General features: G+C 42.8%; 1 protein-coding gene across 2 annotated transcripts in view; it reads right to left on the bottom strand.

Annotated features, from left to right (window-relative positions):
* Nucleotides 1-20236, bottom strand: part of LOC139390519 (mediator of RNA polymerase II transcription subunit 12-like) — a 98243-nt gene that overhangs the window by 15956 nt on the left and 62051 nt on the right. For both annotated transcript variants that reach the window (XM_071137678.1, XM_071137677.1), the window contains exons 30-36: nt 19819-19980; nt 19434-19545; nt 19129-19218; nt 17777-17886; nt 17478-17613; nt 14851-15000; nt 14046-14411 (exon numbers count right to left, since the gene is read on the bottom strand). In XM_071137678.1, the coding sequence (XP_070993779.1) occupies nt 14046-14411; nt 14851-15000; nt 17478-17613; nt 17777-17886; nt 19129-19218; nt 19434-19545; nt 19819-19980 (1126 nt within the window). The remainder of the gene's footprint in view (nt 1-14045; nt 14412-14850; nt 15001-17477; nt 17614-17776; nt 17887-19128; nt 19219-19433; nt 19546-19818; nt 19981-20236) is intronic.

A 20236-nucleotide genomic window follows, 5' to 3' on the forward strand; every position in this document is an offset into this window, starting at 1 on the left:
AAAAAAACAGTACAATACACTTCCTATGCATATCTAACTCCCATTATCTTCATTAATCTGAGGAGGTTCTCCCAGCCATGCGGACGATTGAAAACAGGGCAGCAAAGTTTATTTGTCACCAGAGTGGTTTAGAGCATTTTCCTATTTGCATGTGAATAACCAGACCTTCATACAAACTTGCTATGCTGAATTCTTGACGCACAACCGAAGGTGCTGCCATATCCTGACAGCACACCCACAAGCAAACCACTCAGGCGGAGAATGACGTGTGGAAGAGTGCAAGGAACGACATGGGAGTAACAATCCGGGCTATTTGCACTGAGACCGGCGTAATAATGTAATGAAACAAGCAGGGAGCAGGTTTCATACCCTCAACATTCTAGCCCGAAGTCCAGCACGCTATCGACTGTGCCCAAATGTATTAATTGGGGTTGGGGACGATTGTGGCTAAAAACACTATCAATTGGAATCTTTAACAAGTGGAAAAGGGGGAAAAGTATTAGTTTTTCACAAGGGTAGCAGGATGTGAATTCTGCTAATAACATTTATAGGATGAGCTATTAGCTGAACAATAGACTATTCAACCTTTACTAAAGAATTGTCTAATAGCCAAGCTAGGTGTGAAACCCCCTCCAACTTGCAACTAATCATTTGTGTCAACCTTTCCACATCAAATACACTGCTCAAAAAAATAAAGGGAACACTTAAACAACACAATGTAACTCCAAGTCAATCACACTTCTGTGATATCAAACTGTCCACTTAGGAAGCAACACTGATTGACAATAAATTTCACATGCTGTTGTGCAAATAGAATAGACAACAGGTGGAAATTATAGGCAATTAGCAAGACACCCCCAATAAAAGAGTGGTTCTGCAGGTGGTGACCACAGACCACTTCTCAGTTCCTATGCTTCCTGGCTGATACTTTGGTCACTTTTGAATGCTGACGGTGCTTTCACTCTAGTGGTAGCATGAGACGGAGTCTACAACCCACACAAGTGGCTCAGGTAGTGCAGCTCATCCAGGATGGCACATCAATGCGAGCTGTGGCAAGAAGGTTTGCTGTGTCTGTCAGGGTAGTGCCCAGAGAATGGAGGCGCTACCAGGAGACAGGCCAGTACATCAGGAGACGTGGAGGAGGCTGTAGGAGGGCAACAACCCAGCAGCAGGACCGCTACCTCCGCCTTTGTGCAAGGAGGAGCAGGAGGAGCACTGCCAGAGCCCTACAAAATGACCTCCAGCAGGCCACAAATGTGCATGTGTCTGCTCAAACGGTCAGAAACAGACTCCATGAGGGTGGTATGAGGGCCCGATGTCCACAGTTGGGGGTTGTGCTTACAGCCCAACACTGTGCAGGACGTTTGGCATTTGCCAGAGAACACCAAGATTGGCAAATTCGCCACTGGTGCCCTGTGCTCTTCACAGATGAAAGCAGGTTCACACTGAGCACGTGAGAGACGTGACAGTTTGGAGACGCCGTGGAGAACGTTCTGCTGCCTGCAACATCCTCCAGCATGACTGGTTTGGCGGTGGGTCAGTCATGGTGTGGGGTGGCATTTCTTTGGGGTGCCGCACAGCCCTCCATGTGTTCGCCAGAGGTAGCCTGACTGCTATTAGGTACCGAGATGAGATCCTCAGACCCCTTGTGAGACCATATGCTGGTGCAGTTGGCCCTGGGTTCCTCCTAATGCAAGACAATGCTAGACCTCATGTGGCTGGAGTGTGTCAGCAGTTCTTGCAAGAGGAAGGCATTGATGCTATGGACTGGCCCGCCCGTTCCCCAGACCTGAATCCAATTGAGCACATCTGGGACATCATAACTCGCTCCATCCACCAACGTTGTGGCCACGTTGCACCACAGACTGTCCAGGAGTTGGCAGATGCTTTAGTCCAGGTCTGGGAGGAGATCCCTCAGGAGACCATCCGCTACCTCATCAGGAGCATGCCCAGGCATTGTAGGGAGGTCATACAGGCATGTGGAGGCCACACACACTACTGAGCCTCATTTTGACTTCTTTTAAGGACATTACATCAAAGTTGGATCAGCCTGTAGTGTGGTTTTCCTCTTTAATTTTGAGTGTGACTCCAAATCCAGACCTCCCTGGGTTGATAAATTTGATTTCTATTGATAATTTTTGTGTGATTTTGTTGTCAGCACATTCAACTATGTAAAGAAAAAAGTATTTAATAAGAATATTTCATTCATTCAGATCTAGGATGTGTTATTTTAGTGTTCCCTTTATTTTTTGGAGCAGTGTACACACACACACACACACACACACACACACACACACACACACACACACACACACACACACAGAGAGAGTTGAAGTTGGACGTTTACATACACTTAGGTTGGAGTCATTAAAACTAGTTTTGCAACTACTCCACAAATGTCTTGTTAACAAACTCTAGTTTTGACAAGTCGGTAAGGACATCTACTTTGTGCATGACACAAGTCATTTTTCCAACAATTGTTTACAGACAGATTATTTCACTTATAATTCACTGTATCACAATTCCAGTGGGTCAGAAGTTTACATACACTAAGTTGATTGTGCCTTTAAACAGCCTGGAAAATTCCAGAAAATTATATCATGGCTTTAGAAGCTTCTGATAGGCTAATTTACATAATTTGAGTCAATTGGAGGTGTACCTGTGGATGTATTTCAAGGCCGACCTTCAAACTCAGTGCCTCTTTGCTTGACATCATGGGAAAATCTAAAGAAATCAGCAAAGACCCCAGAAAAATTCTGGTTCATCTGTACAAACAATAGTACGCAAGTATAAACACCATGGGACCACGCAGCCGTCGTACCGCTCAGGAAGGAGACGCGTTCTGTCTCCTAGAGATGAAAGTACTTTGGTGCGAAAGAGGAAATCAATCCCAGAACAGCAGATGCTGGAGGAAACAGGTACAAAAGTATCTATATCCACAGTAAAACGAGTCCTATATCGATATAACCTGAAAGGCCGCTCAGCAAGGAAGAAGCCACTGCTCCAAAACCGCCATAAAAAAGCCAGACTACGGTTTGCAACTGTACATATAACAAAGATCATACTTTTTGGAGAAATGTCCTCTGGTCTGATGAAACAAAAATAGAACTGTTTGGCCATTATGTTTGGAGGAAAAAGAGGGAGGCCTGCAAGCTGAAGAACACCATCCCAACCGTGAAGCACGGGGGTGGCAGTATCATGTTGTGGGGTTGCTTTGCTGCAGGAGGGACTGGTCCACTTCACAAAATAGATGGCTTCATGAGGCAGGAAAATTATGTGGATATATTGAAGCAACATCAGTCAGGAAGTTAAAGATTGGTCGCAAATGGGTCTTCCAAATGGACAATGACCCCAAACATACTTCCAAAGTTGTGGCAAAATGGCTTAAGGACAACAATGTCTAGGTATTGGAGTGGCCATCACAAAGCCCTGACCTCAATCTTATAGAAAATGTGTGGGCAGAACTGAAAAAGCATGTGCAAGAAGGCCTACAAACCTGACTCAGTTACGCCAGCTCTGTCAGGAGGAATTGGCCAAAATTCACCCAACTTATTGTGGGAAGCTTGTGGAAGGCTACCTGAAACATTAGACCAAAGTTAAACAATTTAAAGGCAATGCTACCAAATACTAATTGAGTGTATGTAAACTTCTGACCCACTGGGAATGTGATGAAAGAAATAAAAGCTGAAATAAATCACTCTACTATTATTCTGACATTTCACATTCTTAAAATAAAGTGTGATCCTAATTGACCTAGGACAGGGCATTTTTACTAGGATTAAATGACAGGAACTGTGAAAAACTGAGTTTAAATGTATTTGGCTGATTGCAAATAATAATTTTTTTCTCACCTGACTTGCCTAGTTATATAAAGGTTCAATTTAAAAACAACTGGCGGCAACCTCAGCACTATCGATAGGAGGTGAACAGTGGCTGGTGCTAAAAATATAGCTAACTTGTTATGCAAGTGTTGCACACCAACAGATAGAGAAACAAGCCGAGCAATTCATTTCAACAATCTTCATTTTAATTTGACTTTACAAACAACAAGGCTTAATTGCAGTCTATTTCTTCAGAGCCTAAACCTATATAAAATAACTTAATTGGCTGTGGTAGAAGAAGTAGTATTTTTTTTATTAGGCCTACTTACAATTGCAACTGGTCAAAAATGTAGCATCCAACATAAAACAATAATAATAAAAAAAAGTCTGCACGTTCAAACTAAATCAATGTAACTAATATTGAAAAGCGCACATTTGTAAATCCCAAACTCTAAAAGTAATTGGAAAGGTAGATACAAATTATTTGTGAGATTGTGGTTACAATAAAGAATGTAAACAAGATGCTCTGTTTTATTGGACAACTGGAGGCAATTTGAAAACAGGTTTTTGAACACTTTTTCACAAGTGCACTGTAGTACTGCAGCAGGTGCAGCCCATCATGCAAATGTTTCCTATTAGCAGGACAATAGACATTTTATAGTCCGGCTACTGTTGTGAAAATCCCTCAACTTGCAATGTATTCGATGCTTAAGCACTCCAAAGTGTTACACTTCTAACAAAAAACAGCAGTAGAGTATTTCTTCAACATCTTGATGCTTTCGTTAATAAAATAATGAGAAAAAAGACACTTAAAATGGCAATTTTTATTTAAACTACATTTTAGTCGCAGTTCCACCAAGCTCCACGACCACAGGTCGTGGAGATGATGCTGAGATGATCAATGTTTTATTTTACCGTCATTTAACTAGGCAAGTCAGTTAAGAACACATTTTATTTTCAATGACGGCCTAGCGGCCTGCCTTGTTCAGGGGCAGAACGACAGATTTGTAAATTGCCAGCTCGGGGATTCGATCTTGCAACCTTTTGGTTACTAGTCCAACGCTCTAACCACTAGGCTACACTGCCGCCCCATGGTCTGCTAATTGCCGCCCCATGGTCTGCTAACTGCTAGGTTGCCTGCCCCGGTCTGCTAACTGCAAGCTTGCCTGACCCGGTCTGCTAACTGCTAGCTTGCCTGACCCGGTCTGCTAACTGCTAGCTTGCCTGCACCGGTCTGCTAACTGCTAGCTTGCCTGCACCGGTCTGCTAACTGCTAGCCCCTGCTAACTGCTAGCTTGCCTGCCCCGGTCTTCTAACTGCTAGCTTGTGTCAACCTCAGGAGGCTGAAGAAATTCGGCTTGTCACCAAAAACACTCACAAACTTCTACAGATGCACAATTGAGAGCATCCTGTCGGGCTGTATCACCGCCTGGTACGGCAACTGCTACGCCCACAACCGTAAGGCTCTCCAGAGGGTAGTGAGGTCTGCACAACGCATCACCGGGGGAAAACTACCTGCCCTCCAGGACACCTACACCACCCGATGTCACAGGAAGGCCATAAAGATCATCAAGGACAACAACCACCCGAGCCACTGCCTGTTCACCCTGCTATCATCCAGAAGGCGAGGTCAGTACAGGTGCATCAAAGCTGGGACCGAGAGACTGAAAAACTGCTTCTATCTCAAGGCCATCAGACTGTTAAACAGCCACCACTAGCATTGAGTGGCTTCTGCCAACACCCTGACTCAACTCCAGCCACTTTAATAATGGGAATTGATGGAAATGGATGTAAAATATATCCCTAGCCACTTTAAACAATGCTACCTAATATAATGTTTACATACCCTACATTATTCATTTCATATGTATATACTGTACTCTATCATCTACTGCATCTTTATGTAATACATGTATCACTAGCCACTTTAAACTATGCCACTTTGTTTACATACCCTACATTACTCATCTCATATGTATATACTGTACTCAATACCATCTACTGCATCTTGCCTATGCCGTTCTGTACATATTCTTTATCCGTTTAAACTTGTGTGAATAAGGTAGTAGTTTTGGAATTGTTAGGTTAGATTACTTGTTGGTTATTACTGCATTGTCGGAACTAGAAGCACAAGCATTTCGCTACACTCGCATTAACATCTGCTAACCATGTGTATGTGACAAATAAATTTGATTTGATTTAACCCCGGCCTACTAACTGTTAGCAGGCCGATGCTAACAAGCTAAGTGTCTGAATCGCCGTGTCCCCAGTCAGCCCAACCACTCACTGGACCCATATGTTCACTTGGCTACACATGCCTCTCTAATATCAATATGTCTCGTCCATTACTGTCCTGGTTAGTGATCACTGTCTTATTTCACTGTAGAGCCTCTAGCCCTGCTCAATATGCCTTAACCAACCATGTTGTTCCACCTCCTACATATGCGATGACATCACCTAGTTTAAATGTCTCTAGAGGCTAATATATATATATATATATATATATATATATATATATATATATACATATATATACATACATACATACATACGTGGGGCAAAAAAAGTATTTAGTCAGCCACCAATTGTGCAAGTTCTCCCACTTAAAAAGATGAGAGAAATGTAATTTTCATCATAGGTACACTTCAACTATGACAGACGAAATGAGAAAAAGAAATCCAGAAAATCACATTGTAGGATTTTTAACATGCATATTAACATTAGAAGCCTACTCCCTAAGTTTGTTTTACTCACTGCTTTAGCACACTCTGCCAACCTGGATGTCTTAGCCGTGTCTGAATCCTGGTTTAGGAAAACCACCAAAAACCCTGAAATTTCCATCGCTAACTATAACATTTTCTGCCAAGGTAGAACAATCTACTGCAAAGATAGAGTTCTGTATTACGATCCAAGTCTGTACCCAAACAATTCGAGCTTCTACTTCTAAAAACTCACCTTTCCAGAAACAAGTCTCTCATCGCTTGCTATAGACCTCCCTCTGCCCACAGCTGTGCCCTCGATACCATATATGAATTGATTGCCCCCCCCATCTATCTTCTGAGCTCGTGCTACTAGGTGACATAAACTGGGACATGCTTTACACCCCGGCCATCCTACAATCTAAGCTTGATGCCCTCAATCTCACACAAATTATCAATGAACCTACCAGGTACAACTCCAACTCCCCTCATAGATGTCATCCTAACTGACTCACCCTCCAAATACACCTCTGCTGTTTTCGATCATGGCCTCATTGCCTGCATCTGTAATGGGTCTGCGACCAAACGACCACCCCTTATCACTGTCAAACGCTCCCTAAAACACTTCTGCGAGCAGGCCTTTCTAACCGACCTGGCCGGGGTATCCTGGAATGACACTGACCTCATCCCGTCAGTAGATGATGCCTGGCTATTCTTTAAAAGTGCCTTCCTCGCCATCTTAAATAAGCATGCCCCATTCAAAACATTTAGAACTAGGAATAGATATAGTCCTTGGTTCACTCCAGACCTGTCTGCCCTTGACCAGCACAAAAACATCCTGTGGCGTTCTGCATTAGCATCGAATAGCCCCCGTGATATGCAACTTTTCAGGGAAGTTAGAAACAAATATACACAGGCAGTTTGAAAAAGCTAGCCTTAGCTTTCCTAAACAGAAATTTGCACCCTGTAGTACTAACTCAAAAAAGTTCTGGGAGACTGTAAAGTCCATGGAGAATAAGAGCACCTCCTCCCAGCTACCCACTGCTCTGAGACTAGGAAACACTGCCACCACCAATAAATCCAATATAATTGAGAATTTCAAAAAGTATTTCTCTACGGCTAGCCATGCTTTCCACCTGGCTATCCCTACCCCGGTCAACTGCCCGGCACCCTCCACAGCAACCCGCCAAAGCCCCCACCATTTCTCCTTCACCCAAAACCAGATAGCTGATGTTCTGAAAGAGCTGCAAAATCTGGACCCCTACAAATCAGCCGGGCTAGACAATCTGGACCCTTTCTTTCTAAAATGATCTGCCGAAATTGTGAACTAGCCTGTTCAACATCTTTCGTATCGTCTGAGATTCCCAAAGATTGGAAAGCTGCCGCGGTCATCCCCCTCTTCAAAGGGGGTGACACTCCAGACAAACTGCTACAGACCTACATCTATCCTACCCGGTCTTCGAAAGCCAAGTTAACAAACAGATTACCAACCATTTAGAATCCCACTGTACCTTCTCAGCTATGCAATCTGGTTTCAGAGCTGGTCATGGGTGCACCTCAGCCACGCTCAAGGTCCTAAACGACATCATAACCGCCATCGATAAGAGACATTACTGCGCAGCCGTATTCATCAACCTGGCCAAGGCTTTCGACTCTGTCAATCACCACATTCTTATTGGCTGACTCGACAGCCTTGGTTTTTCAAATGATTGCCTTGTCTGGTTTACCAGCTACTTCTCTGATAGAGTTCAGTGTGTCAAATCGGAGGGCCTGTTGTCCGGACCTCTGGCAGTCTCTATGGGGGTGCCACAGGTTTCAATCCTCAGGTCAACTCTCTTCTCTGTATACATCAATGATGTTGCACTTGCTGCTGGTGATTCTCTGATTCACCTCTACGCAGACGACACAATTTTGTATACTTCTGGCCCTTCATTGGACACTGTGTAAACTAACCTCCAGACGAGCTTCATGCCATACAACTCTCCTTCCGTGGCCTCCAACTGCTCTTAAAAGCAAGTAAAACTAAATGCATGCTATTCAACCGATCGCTGCCTGCACCTGCTCGCCCGTCTAGCATCACTACTCTGGACGGCTCTGACTTACAATACGTGGACAACTGCAAATACCTAGGTGTCTGGTTAGACTGTAAACTCTCCTTCCAGATTCACATGAAGCATCTCCAATCCAAAATTAAATCTAGAATCGGCTTCCTATATCGCAACAAAGCATCCTTCACTCATGCTGCCAAACATACCCTCGTAAAACTGACCATCCTACCGATGCTCGACTTCAGTGATGACATCTATAAAATAGCCTCCAACACTCTACTCAACAAACTGGATGCAGTCTATCACAGTGCCATCCGTTTTGTCACCAAAGCCCCATACACTACCCACCATTGCGACCTGTACGCTCTCGTTGGTTGGCCCTCGCTTCATACTCGTCGCCAAACCCACTGGCTACAGGTTATCTACAAGTCTCTGCTAGGTAAAGCCCCGCCTTATCTCAGCTCACTGGTCACCATAGCAGCACGCACTCCAGCAGGTATATCTCACTGGTTACCCCCAAAGCCAATTACTCCTTTGGTAGTCTTTCCTTCCAGTTCTCTGCTGCCAATGACTGGAACGAACTGCAAACATCTCTGAAGTTGGAAACACTTATCTCCCTCACTAGCTTTAAGCACCAGATGTCAGAGCAGCTCACAGATTACTGCACCTGTACATAGCCCATCTATAATTTGCTATATTGTATCTACCTCGCCACCATGGCCTTTTTTTGCCTTTACCTCCCTTCTCACCTCATTTGCTCACATTGTATATATACTTATTTCTCTACTGTATTATTGACTGTATGTTTTGTTTATTCCATGTGTAACTGTTGTTGTATGTGTCAAATTGCTATGCTTTATCTTGGCCAGGTCGCAGTTGCAAATGAGAATTTGTTCTCAACTAGCCTACCTGGTAAAATAATGGTGAAAAAAAAAAAAACATTGTTGTATCGCCAATTTCTTTTGCCAAAACATCTTGATGGCCTTGTGTTTTTGCAGAGCTTACAACTATGCCGACAACCATCTGTGGAGATCAGTGAACAAAGGGCTGGACAACGGGATCACCGAAAACGCATGGTTGCCAAGAAAGCAGCTAGATTCTTAAAATGTGTACGGAGCACGTGTGCGTTGGAGTCACTTTTAATTCTTAATTGATCTACCGTTTCGATCATAGGCCACTCTGGGGGCTCAGGTCTGTACCATTCTGCTCATCTGATGAAGGTGCTCATGTGATTCAAACTTTGAAGACCGAGATCGAGTCATTGAAGGCAGACCATACGGGTGACAGCTGATGCATTGGTCCAGAGCCAGGCGGTATTGGCGGAGAGTCACTCCTCATTAGTGAGGAGTCAGGTGGGATTGTTGGAGAGGCACAGCAAGGGCCGCCCGGACCGTTATGCTGTTCTGCTATTCCAAGGATGTGTAACCAAAGAGAGATACCACGAGTGGGCACAGAATACAAACTGAGATGGATCCCGAGGCAAATGTGGCTTACCAGTGAATTTCCGGGTGTTCATCATTAATACTGTGTCTCAGAAGTTTCTGTCCATGACTGATGCAACCCGAAAAATAATTAAAAACATAGGAGGACTTGAGGTCACCGAGAAAGTCTGGACATGACCTGCTCTCCCTTATGTAAGGAATTATTCACTTTCCTATGTTTACAACAGTATGTACTGGAGGCGATGTTTACTTGTCAGACTGCACAGTAGCCTAATGAACAAATGCAGATGGCTTATATCTTCAAAATGCTTTAAATGCTTTATCCAAATGTAAAAAGATATACTCTATGTATTTCTTCATCAAGCATCTTTATGCTTTCGTTAATAAATAATTATAAAAAATACGCTGTAAAAATGCTTATGTTTATTTAGTTATGGATCCATAATAATTTACTATGGGAATAAATTTCCCTGATTTACAGAAATATTGGAACAAAGTTGTCTAATGAAGGCAAACAATTTAGAATCCTCCAATCCTCTTATGCTGTAGCCTACTACCGACTGCCACGTTGTACAGCAGGATATTTTCCATTCCATCCTAACAGAACCATAATATTAATCAAATTAATTAAGCCATATACTATGTTATTACAAAAAAGGTTTTAAATTCTCTGGTAACGCCAATATGGAAGACGATCAAATGCTTCTCAAAGCTGCCCCCTGGTGGTCAAACTAGCATTAACTTACTATAACAGAAAAAATGGCTGACAATTAAATAGCGTGCCACAGAATGGTGCAGCAGCCCGCAATGTGTGCTGCAGTATGACGCAAATATGAAAGGAGGAACCACTTTAAATCAAAACACATTTAGTGCCTTCGGAAAGTATTCAGGCCTATTGACTTTCTCCACGTTTTGTTACAGCCTTATTCTAAAACGTATTACATGGATTTTCCCTCCTCAATCTACACACAATACCCTATAAATGACAAAGCAAAAACAGGTATAGAAATGTTTACAAATGTATTAAATAAAAAACTAAAATATCACATTTACGTAAGTACTCAGACTCTTTACTCTGTATTTTGTTGAAACACCTTTGTCAGCAATTACAGTTATCAATTCTTCTTGGGTACGACGCTACAAGCTTGGCACCCCTGAGTTTCTCCCATTCTTCTCTGCAGATCGGGTTCAAGTTCAAGCTCTGGACATTCAGTGACTTGTCCTGTAGCCACTCCTGGGTTGTCTTGGCTGTGTGCTTAGGGTCATTGTCCTGTTGGAAAGTGAACCTTGGCCAGAGTCTGAGGTCCTGAGTGCTCTCTAGAGCATGTTTTCAAAAAGGATCTCTGTACTTTGCTCCATTCATCTTTGCCTTGATCCTAACTAGTCTCCCAGTCCCTGCCTCTGAAAAACATCCCCACAGCATGATGCTGCCACCACGGTTGACCAAATAGAGGGTGCCGGGTGTCCTGATGCTTGGCATTCAGGCTAAAACGTTCATTTTGGCAAACTCCAAGTGGGCTGTCATGTGCCTTTTACTAAGTAGTGGCTTCTGTCTGGCCACTCTACCATAAAGGCTTGATTGGTGGAGTGCTGCAGAGATGGCTTTCCTTCTGGAAGGTTCTCCCATCTCCACAGAGGAACTCTGGAGCTCTGTCAAAGTGACCATCGGTTTCTCGGTCACCTCCCTGACCAATGTCCTTCTCCCCTGTTTGCTCAGTTTGGCCGGGCGGCCAGCTCTAGGAAGAGTCTTGGTGGTTTCAAACTTCTTCCATTTAAGAATGATGGAGGCCACTGTATTCTTGGGGACCTTCAATGCTGAAGACATTTTTTGGTACCGTTCCGCAGCTTTGTGCGTCAATACACTCCTGTCTCGGAGCTCTACGGACAATTCCTTCGACCTCACTGACATGCACTGTCAATTGTGGAACTTTATATAGACAGGTGTGTGCCATTCTGAATCATGTCCAATCAATTGAGTTTCCAACAGGTGGACTCCAATCAAGTTGGAGAAATAGCTCAAGGAAGATCAATGGAAACAGGATGAACCCGAGCTCAATTTGGAGTCTCATAGCAAAGGGGCTGAATACTTATGTAAGTAAATAAGGTATTATTTATTTATTTTTTATACATTTGCAAAAATGTCTAAAAACCCATTTTTGCTTTGTCATTATTGGGTATTGTGTGTAGATTGCTGAGGAGTTTTACTTATTTAATCCATTTTAGAATAAGGCTGCAATGTAACAAAATGTGGAAAAAGGGGTCTGAATACTTTCCGAAGACACTGTATATTGTTTAGTACAAGACAATATTAAGTCAAGAAGTCTGACGGGTGACAATATCAGCCTTGCAAATTATATATTATCACTTGTGAAGGATGCACAGGGTAAGAATCATAGTCGCACACATCATGTAGCCAAGCCCATAGGCCTATATGTTTTGATAAGGTTTGTATCAAAACTAAAGTGGCCAAATAACTTCATAAAATTAAGCACATCAATCCACTTTACAAGGAGTGTAGAGCCAAACTGGCATACAAAAGCAGCTCCTAAGTTAATTTTATCTTCCCCAATTTTGACCATAAAAAATGCACCTTTATAATAAAATCATTACAAGATAATCACATTTGCGGTCACTTTTGATAATGATGCTTTCCCGTTAAAGGGGCGGCAGGTAGCCTAGTGGTTAGAGAGCTGGTCCAGTAACCGAAAGGTTGCTGAATCGAATCCCCGACCTGACAAGGTAAAAATGTAATTCTGCCCCTGAACAAGGCAGTTAACCAACCCACTGTTCTTAGGCCATCATTGTAAATAAGAATTTGTTCTTAGAACTGATTTGCCTAGTTAAATAAAGGTGAAATAAAATAAAATAAATAAAGGAACATTCGTGCTTATATCCTACTAGCGTGTGCACATTGCAGCACTTACACTAGGCTTTTGCTGTTTGTTAGGCCTACTCGTCTAGTTGGCTGACAAAAACTAAATGTGGACAGTTCTTCCAATATCTTCAATATGCAACATGGAATTGGATAAGAACGCGCACAGTTGCATCCCTGATGTATCTGTCTTCTCTTGTAGCCTGTGAGAAAGATCCAATCAAGTGATGGAGAGCCAAGTGAGTGAGAGGTGCTTTGGAGCAAGCAGCACTCAGGGAGAAGGGCACAACGCAGCACTCCGGCAAGAAAAGGAATGGATTTTTTTAGGGTGCATTACTGCCACACACAGGGGATGTCACCGTGAAATTCTAGGCATTATCAAGTGCTTGTCAAATTGTAAAATGAGATACTGATGAAGTGTACAGGCTGAGCAAAAAACAAAGCAGAGTTCATGCCTTTCAAGCAACTTTTTTCAAATCATCATTGGATTCGCATCACACAGCATTACAATGTATTAAAAATCTAAACATATAGCCCAACGTTTGTAGAATAACTTAAGTTACATTAATAACTCTAAATTAAGAATTTCTTTGTTTAACCGCTCAACACAGAATAGCAGCATGTGCGTACTCAAATCGTTTGGACAAAATATCCTTTCTATTTTATTCAGCTTTGTTCAATTGTATTTTTCATACTGTAAAATAATAGAAAATAATGCCACAGAATTCTAAGCAAATCTTGCCTGCTAAATTAACTTGTGTAGCCCACAGTCATTTGGCATAGCCAGATCAGGACCTAACATAAGGACAACTCAAGAGTATGCTATTCTGTTCTTCTGAAATAGAGTACATTTTCTTCAAATCATGCTTCTTTAGATCCGTCTAAAATATTATATAGATTTATTAAACTTTTTAAATACGAAGATGTTCCAAAGGTCTGCATCAGTGTGGAAGCTAGGAGATGCTAAATATGTTTGTTAATTAATGGTCAATTACTGTGAGACAGACAGTTATTTGCTTCACAATCACCCGCTGTGGAAATGTCATGACCGCCACAGTCCTAACAGGGCCTAGCTAGTAGTTGTTCCTGGACAAGACCTGTCGCAGTGTCCTCCCTCACCTCAGTTTTGCTGGACAGGACCTGTCCCAGTGTCTCCCCCTCACCTCAGTTTTGCTGGTGGATGGTGTCTTCTTCTTCTTGGGCTTCTTCTTGGTCACGTCGGACGACACCACAGGGACGCTCTTCTCCGGCTTCAATGCCTCCACCATCTTCTTCTCGAGCTCCTGGGGCACGGGTGTGGGCGGCTCCTCCTCCTCAGGTGGCAGGGGGAGGGGTTCCAGGTAGTAGCTGCGCGGCTTGGGCTTCAGGTGGGTGTGGTAGAGGAGGAAGCGCTGCTGCTCCTCGAACTTGGTCACCTTACGGTCCACACGCACCGTCCCGAACCAGCCCCAAGAGAGAGGGGCAGAGTGCTTGAGGCCCTCGAACAAGTCCCACGGCGAGATCTTCTGCTTGTTGGACACTTGGAGGCCCTGATGGAAAAGGAGAGGTGATTTTTAAATTGACATAGATCAATTATTGGAGACTGGTGTTGCCCCAAATTCATCCCGAAAATTAAGATGTCTAAATGCATAAGTATTTTGTAGAGCTGAGTTCAAATACTATTTGTTTTCTCTAATAAACGTTGAGCATTTGAAGGAGCCTGGAGTACCATATGGGCGTGGTTTACAGATTTGAGACAATTCCATTGGTTCCATTTCGCCAGGCAAGCGCAATCAAGTATAATAAAACACAGTATTTGAACACAGGTCTGCTATTTAGGGAAGACATTCCTAGTGAACAGCTGAAAGACACGTTTATGAAGAACCATGTGGGCTAAAAATATTAAATATCTTAGTGACAGAGAAACAGTAATACCTTCAACAACTGAGTTGGCAATGTCTTCCAAGGGTAAAAGCTCATAGTACTCACCTCCTTCTCAAAGCCGGCAATTTTGTTGCCCTTGGTGTCGATGAGCGAGCCCTGAGGTTCACACGTGATGACATCACGAGTCTGCTTGGGCAGAGGGAGCAGCTGCCGCACCTTCTCCAGACTCTCTGACTGCCGGTCACCCAGCTCTTTCTGCAAATACACACCACAACAGTAGAGTTACGAGCCAAACACCTTGAAATAAAGATACAAATAGTATTGAATTGAGAAGCTTCCTTGTGTCTGTTTGATAGTTGCTCGACTGAATTCTAGGTGAATTCCCTCTTGTGGTGAACACCGAGCATAACACCTTTCCGGACATAAATTGTTATATATTCCACATATAAACAGAGAGAACAAAACATTAAGAACACCTTCCTAATATTGAGTTGAACCCCCTTTTGCCCTCAGAACAGCCTCAATTCTTCGGGGCTTGGACTCCACAAGGCGTCGAAAGCCCATGTTGACTCCAATGCTTTCCACAGTTGTGTCAAGTTGGCTGGATGTGCTTTGGGTGGTGGACCATTCTGATACAGAATGTTGAGCGTGAAAAACCCAGCAACTCTGCAGTTTTTGACACACAGTGCACCTGGCACCTATTACCATACCCTGTTCAAAGGCACTTAAATATGTTGTCCTGTCCATTCTAGAGGTCGACCCATTAATCTGAATGGGCAATTAATTAGGGCCGATTTCAAGTTTTCATGACAATCGGAAATCTGTATTTTTGGCTGCTTTTTTTTTTACACCTTTATTTCACTAGGCAAGTCAGTTAAGAACACATTCTTATTTTCAATGATGGCCTAGGTACAGTGGGTTAACTGCCTTGTTCAGGGGCAGAACGACAGATTTTTACCGTGTCAGCTCGGGGATACAAATCTTGCAACCTTACAGTTAACTAGTCCAACGCTCTAACCACCTGCCTCACGAGGAGCCTGCCTGTTACGTGAATGCAGTAAGAAGCCAAGGTAAGTTGCTAGCTAGCATTAAACTTATCTTATAAAAAACAATCAATCATAAATCACTAGTTAACTACACATGGTTGATGATATTACTAGTCTATCTAGCATGTCCTGCGTTGCATATAATCGATGCGGAGCGCATTCGCGAAAAAGGACTGTCGTTGCTCCAACGTGTACCTAACCATAAACATCAATGCCTTTCTTAAAATCAATACACAGAAGTATATATTCTTAAACCTGCATATTTAGCTAAAAGAAATCCAGGTTAGCAGGCAATATTAACCAGGTGAAATTGTGTCACTTCTCTTGCATTCATTGCACGCAGAGTCAGGGTATATGCAACAGTTTGGGCCGCCTGGCTCGTTGCGAACTAATTTGCCAGAATTTTACGTAATTATGACACAACATTGAAGGTTGTGCAATGTAACAGGAATATTTAGACTTAGGGATGCCAACCGTTAGATAAAATACAGAACGGTTCCGTATTTTACTGAAGGAAAAAACGTTTTTTCGAGATGATAGTTTCCGGATTCGACCATATTAATGACCTAAGGCTCGTATTTCTGTGTGTTATTATGTTATAATTAAGTTATGATTTGATAGAGCAGTCTGACTGAGTGATGGTAGGCACCAGCAGGCTCGTAAGCATTCATTCAAACAGCACTTTCGTGCGTTTTGCCAGCAGCTCTTCTCTGTGCTTCAAGCATTGTGCTGTTTATGACTTCAAGCCTATCAACTCCCGAGATTAGGCTGGTGTAACCGATGTGAAATGGCTAGCTAGTTAGCAGGGTGCACGCTAATAGCGTTTCAAACGTCACTCGCCCTGAGACTTGGAGTAGTTGTTCCACTTGCTCTGCATGGGTAACGCTGCTTCGAGGGTGGCTGTTGTCAATGTGTTCCTGGTTCGAGCCCAGGTAGGAGCAAGGAGTGGGACAGAAGCTATACAGTTACACTGGCAATACTAAAGTGCCTATAAGAACATCCAATAGTCAAAGGTATATGAAATACAAATGGTAAATAGAGAAATAGTCCTATAATTCCTATAATAACTACAACCTAAAACTTCTTACCTGGGAATATTGAAGACTCATGTTAAAAGGAACCACCAGCTTTCAGATGTTCTCATGTTCTGAGCAAGGAACTTAAACGTTAGCTTTCTTACATGGCACATATTGCACTTTGTTTTTGCATTATTTAAACCAAATTGAACATGTTTCATTATTTATTTGAGGCTACATTGATTTTATTGATGTATTATATTATATTAAAATAAGTGTTCATTCAGTATTGTTGTAATTGTCATTATTACAAATTCATTTTTATATTTTCTATTTTTATTTTATTAATCGGCCAGTTAATAGGTGTCGGCTTTTTTTGGTCCTCCAATAATCGGTATCGGCGTTGAAAAATCATAGTCGGTCGACCTCTAGTCCATTCACCCTCAATGGCGCAGATACACAATCCAATGTCTCAACTGTTGTCTCAAGGCTTAAAAATCATTCTTTAACCTGTCTCCTCCCCTTAATTTACACTGATTGAAGTGTATTTAACAAGTGACATCAATAAGGGATCATAGCTTTCACATGGATTCACCAGGTCAGCCTGTCATGGAAAGATCAGGTGTTCCTAATGTTTTCTATACTCAGTGTAAATCCAGTGTGATCTTACCCGAAGCTTCTTTACCAGGTTCATGTAAGCCCTCTTGTTCTCTTCCATGCTGCCCTGAGAGATGCTGGACATGTCAGCAGCCAGCGTGCCATTAATCAGCACACTCAGCATGTCCAGTACCGTAGTGAAGAGCTCACTGAGAGAGAAAAAGGAAGAGAGCGAGAGAGATGGACAGGCAGAGTGAGGGAGAAGAGAAATCACACACACGTTACTTTACATGTTGACTTTACAATCTTAACAAATGAACACAAGTAAAGTGATGAAGTAAAAAATGTGTGAGCAGGCGTGTTGGGACTTACTTGTTGGACTTCATGTCCACTGTACCGCTGCTGATGATGTCGAGGAGTAGCACGGCCCACTCGGTGGTCTGCTGTGTGCTGCGTTGTACCGTGTCAAACATCCCACCTACCTGGAGAGCAAAGACAAGACATCCAATTTCATTTTAAGCCTCGTTCACATTACCCATAAGCAGTCCGTTACATTGCGCCGGATGTCATGCATTTCAATGGGGACATCCACAACGGAGTGGAATCGTAACGCCCTCTTGCGGTTGAAGGCTTGCGAGAAGGACGCTGCATTCTTTTACATTTTCCAAACTTTGCACCGTCTTCAGTCCAGCCAGAGCCCATTGAAGGACAGGAAGTTACCAAACTGTGGAAGATGAAAATGTGGTTTTCTGTAATAGCTTCATGGGATAGCTAGCAGCTTATAAACAATTACCCATTCCTATAAGCTTTTAAGCCAATTATATGACTTGTCTCCCATTTAAGTTTATTGTGATGGTAATTGAGCATGTTTTTGATGATAATTATTAGTTGGAGGTCGCTAGCTACAGTGGTATCTTCCACCTAGCCTCGCTTTTAGCAATCTAGCTGCTTTACAGTGCAAGCTAGCTTAACTTGCTAGAACGTTATAGAAACAAGTTGAGGAAAAAGTAACTAAACAAAACATGTTTTATTATCACCTGAAACATTATATTTATCCTGTCTTGAATGAAAAGGTAATATTTTGCAATCTCTCAAAATAAATGCCATCTCTGACGAGAGACTCTCCTCGATCTTCTTTTGCATTGTAAAATCCTATTCTATGCTCTCCTTCCAGTAGAGGAACGAGATTGCATAAAGTTGACATACGGCGTAATGAAATACAAATAGGAGCGGCAGGTAGCCTAGTGGTTAGAGTGTTGGGCCAGTAACCGAAAGGTTACTAGATCAAATCCCAGAGCTGACAAGGTAAAAATCTGTCATTCTGCCCCTGAACAAGGCAGTTAACCCACTGTTCCTAGGCCGTCATTGTAAATAAGAATATGTTCTCAACTGACTTGCCTAGTGAAATAAAATAAAAAACATTTAAATACGTCACGATGTAAACGGGGCATTTAGCATGCAATTCGGAAACGTCCATGAAACTTATGTCAAGGCGCCAGAGAATTTGCATGTATTTTTCTTAATACATTTTCAACCTCTACATCTCTTTGTACTTTTAATGGACAAAACATAAGTATTCTGTAGCAGTAACTAACTGGGTTTGATTTGTTTTCAGAGGTACTTTCTGTCCGTCTGGCCTTATCTGATATTGGACAATTTAGCACATTCAGGCATAACAGCGAAATCACATGACTATGATGGTAGTGGTGACTAAGAAACCTCACCAGATTGAGCCGCAGCTTCAGTGCCTCGTGCATCATCTGCTTGGCCTTGCAGTCATCCTGGTACTGGTCCTCCCGCCAGTTCGTTACAATCTGGAAGATGGAAATGCAGCCATAGCATCAGTCAGCATGAGATGGCAGATATGGCCAACAGTGAGCACAAGGGCAGAATCCTCACTTGCGATGCACACACTGACTTTTGTGTAAAACGTGCAAGGATGTCAATGCAATTCGGAAACAATCTCAAGTTGGGTTTTTGGCCTTATGGTGGGATAAGAAGATGGGGGAGAGGCTGTGTTGGGTCTTACCTGCTGCACCTGGCTGTAGAGGGAGGTGAGGAGGCCCTCTCGCTGTTCGTCCTGGCCTTTTAGACAGGTCAACACCAGAGATAGGAAAGGCTGCTGGCTCAGCAGAGACATGCTGGAGACAGACAAATGTGAAAGCTGGGGCAAAATACTATCATAATAGAGCGGAGTACTATGCTTTCTGGATGAGAGTACAACCGTGTTGATAAAATAAGCATTATTTACATAACCCAAAATAGCACCTCATAAAGCCCCTGTTTTTGACACCCACTAAAACAAACTGTTCTGAAAGAAGGGGTCTGTCCTGTGCTGTGTATTTATTGATCTATACTGTATATCTGTCGGGACCAGGACAAAAAAGGGGTTCCTCGGGTGTGAGTTGTCTGACCTTTTCTGTTTCTGCCGGTCCCTCTCCTTGCGTGAGGAGGATCCCAGATGCTGGCCCTTCTCCAGCTCCTCCCCTGCCGCCTTCAGGACGTGGCCCTGGACTGAGGTGGGCAGCTTGGCAATCAGTGGTGCCACCAGCCACACACCTGTCCGCTCTGACGAACTGGGGGGTACACAAACAAAAATAAGAGATTTTACACTGAGGTTAGATTTCACCAACAATGAGAAAGCATGATTGGGATACTCGGGACTAGAGTTTGGAAACACTGCTTTAGCCATTTCAAATGGTTTTACCAAAAGAGATTGTGAAAACAATGGATATTATCTGGTTGAAATTTGACAATTGGTAGTACCTATGATATATTCTAGTTTTAATGTATCTCACAGAAAAATAACCATTTTACCATGTGATTTATCAG

This window comes from Oncorhynchus clarkii, chromosome 31 (genome assembly GCF_045791955.1).
Source record: "Oncorhynchus clarkii lewisi isolate Uvic-CL-2024 chromosome 31, UVic_Ocla_1.0, whole genome shotgun sequence".
Classification (NCBI taxonomy): Eukaryota; Metazoa; Chordata; class Actinopteri; order Salmoniformes; family Salmonidae; genus Oncorhynchus; species Oncorhynchus clarkii.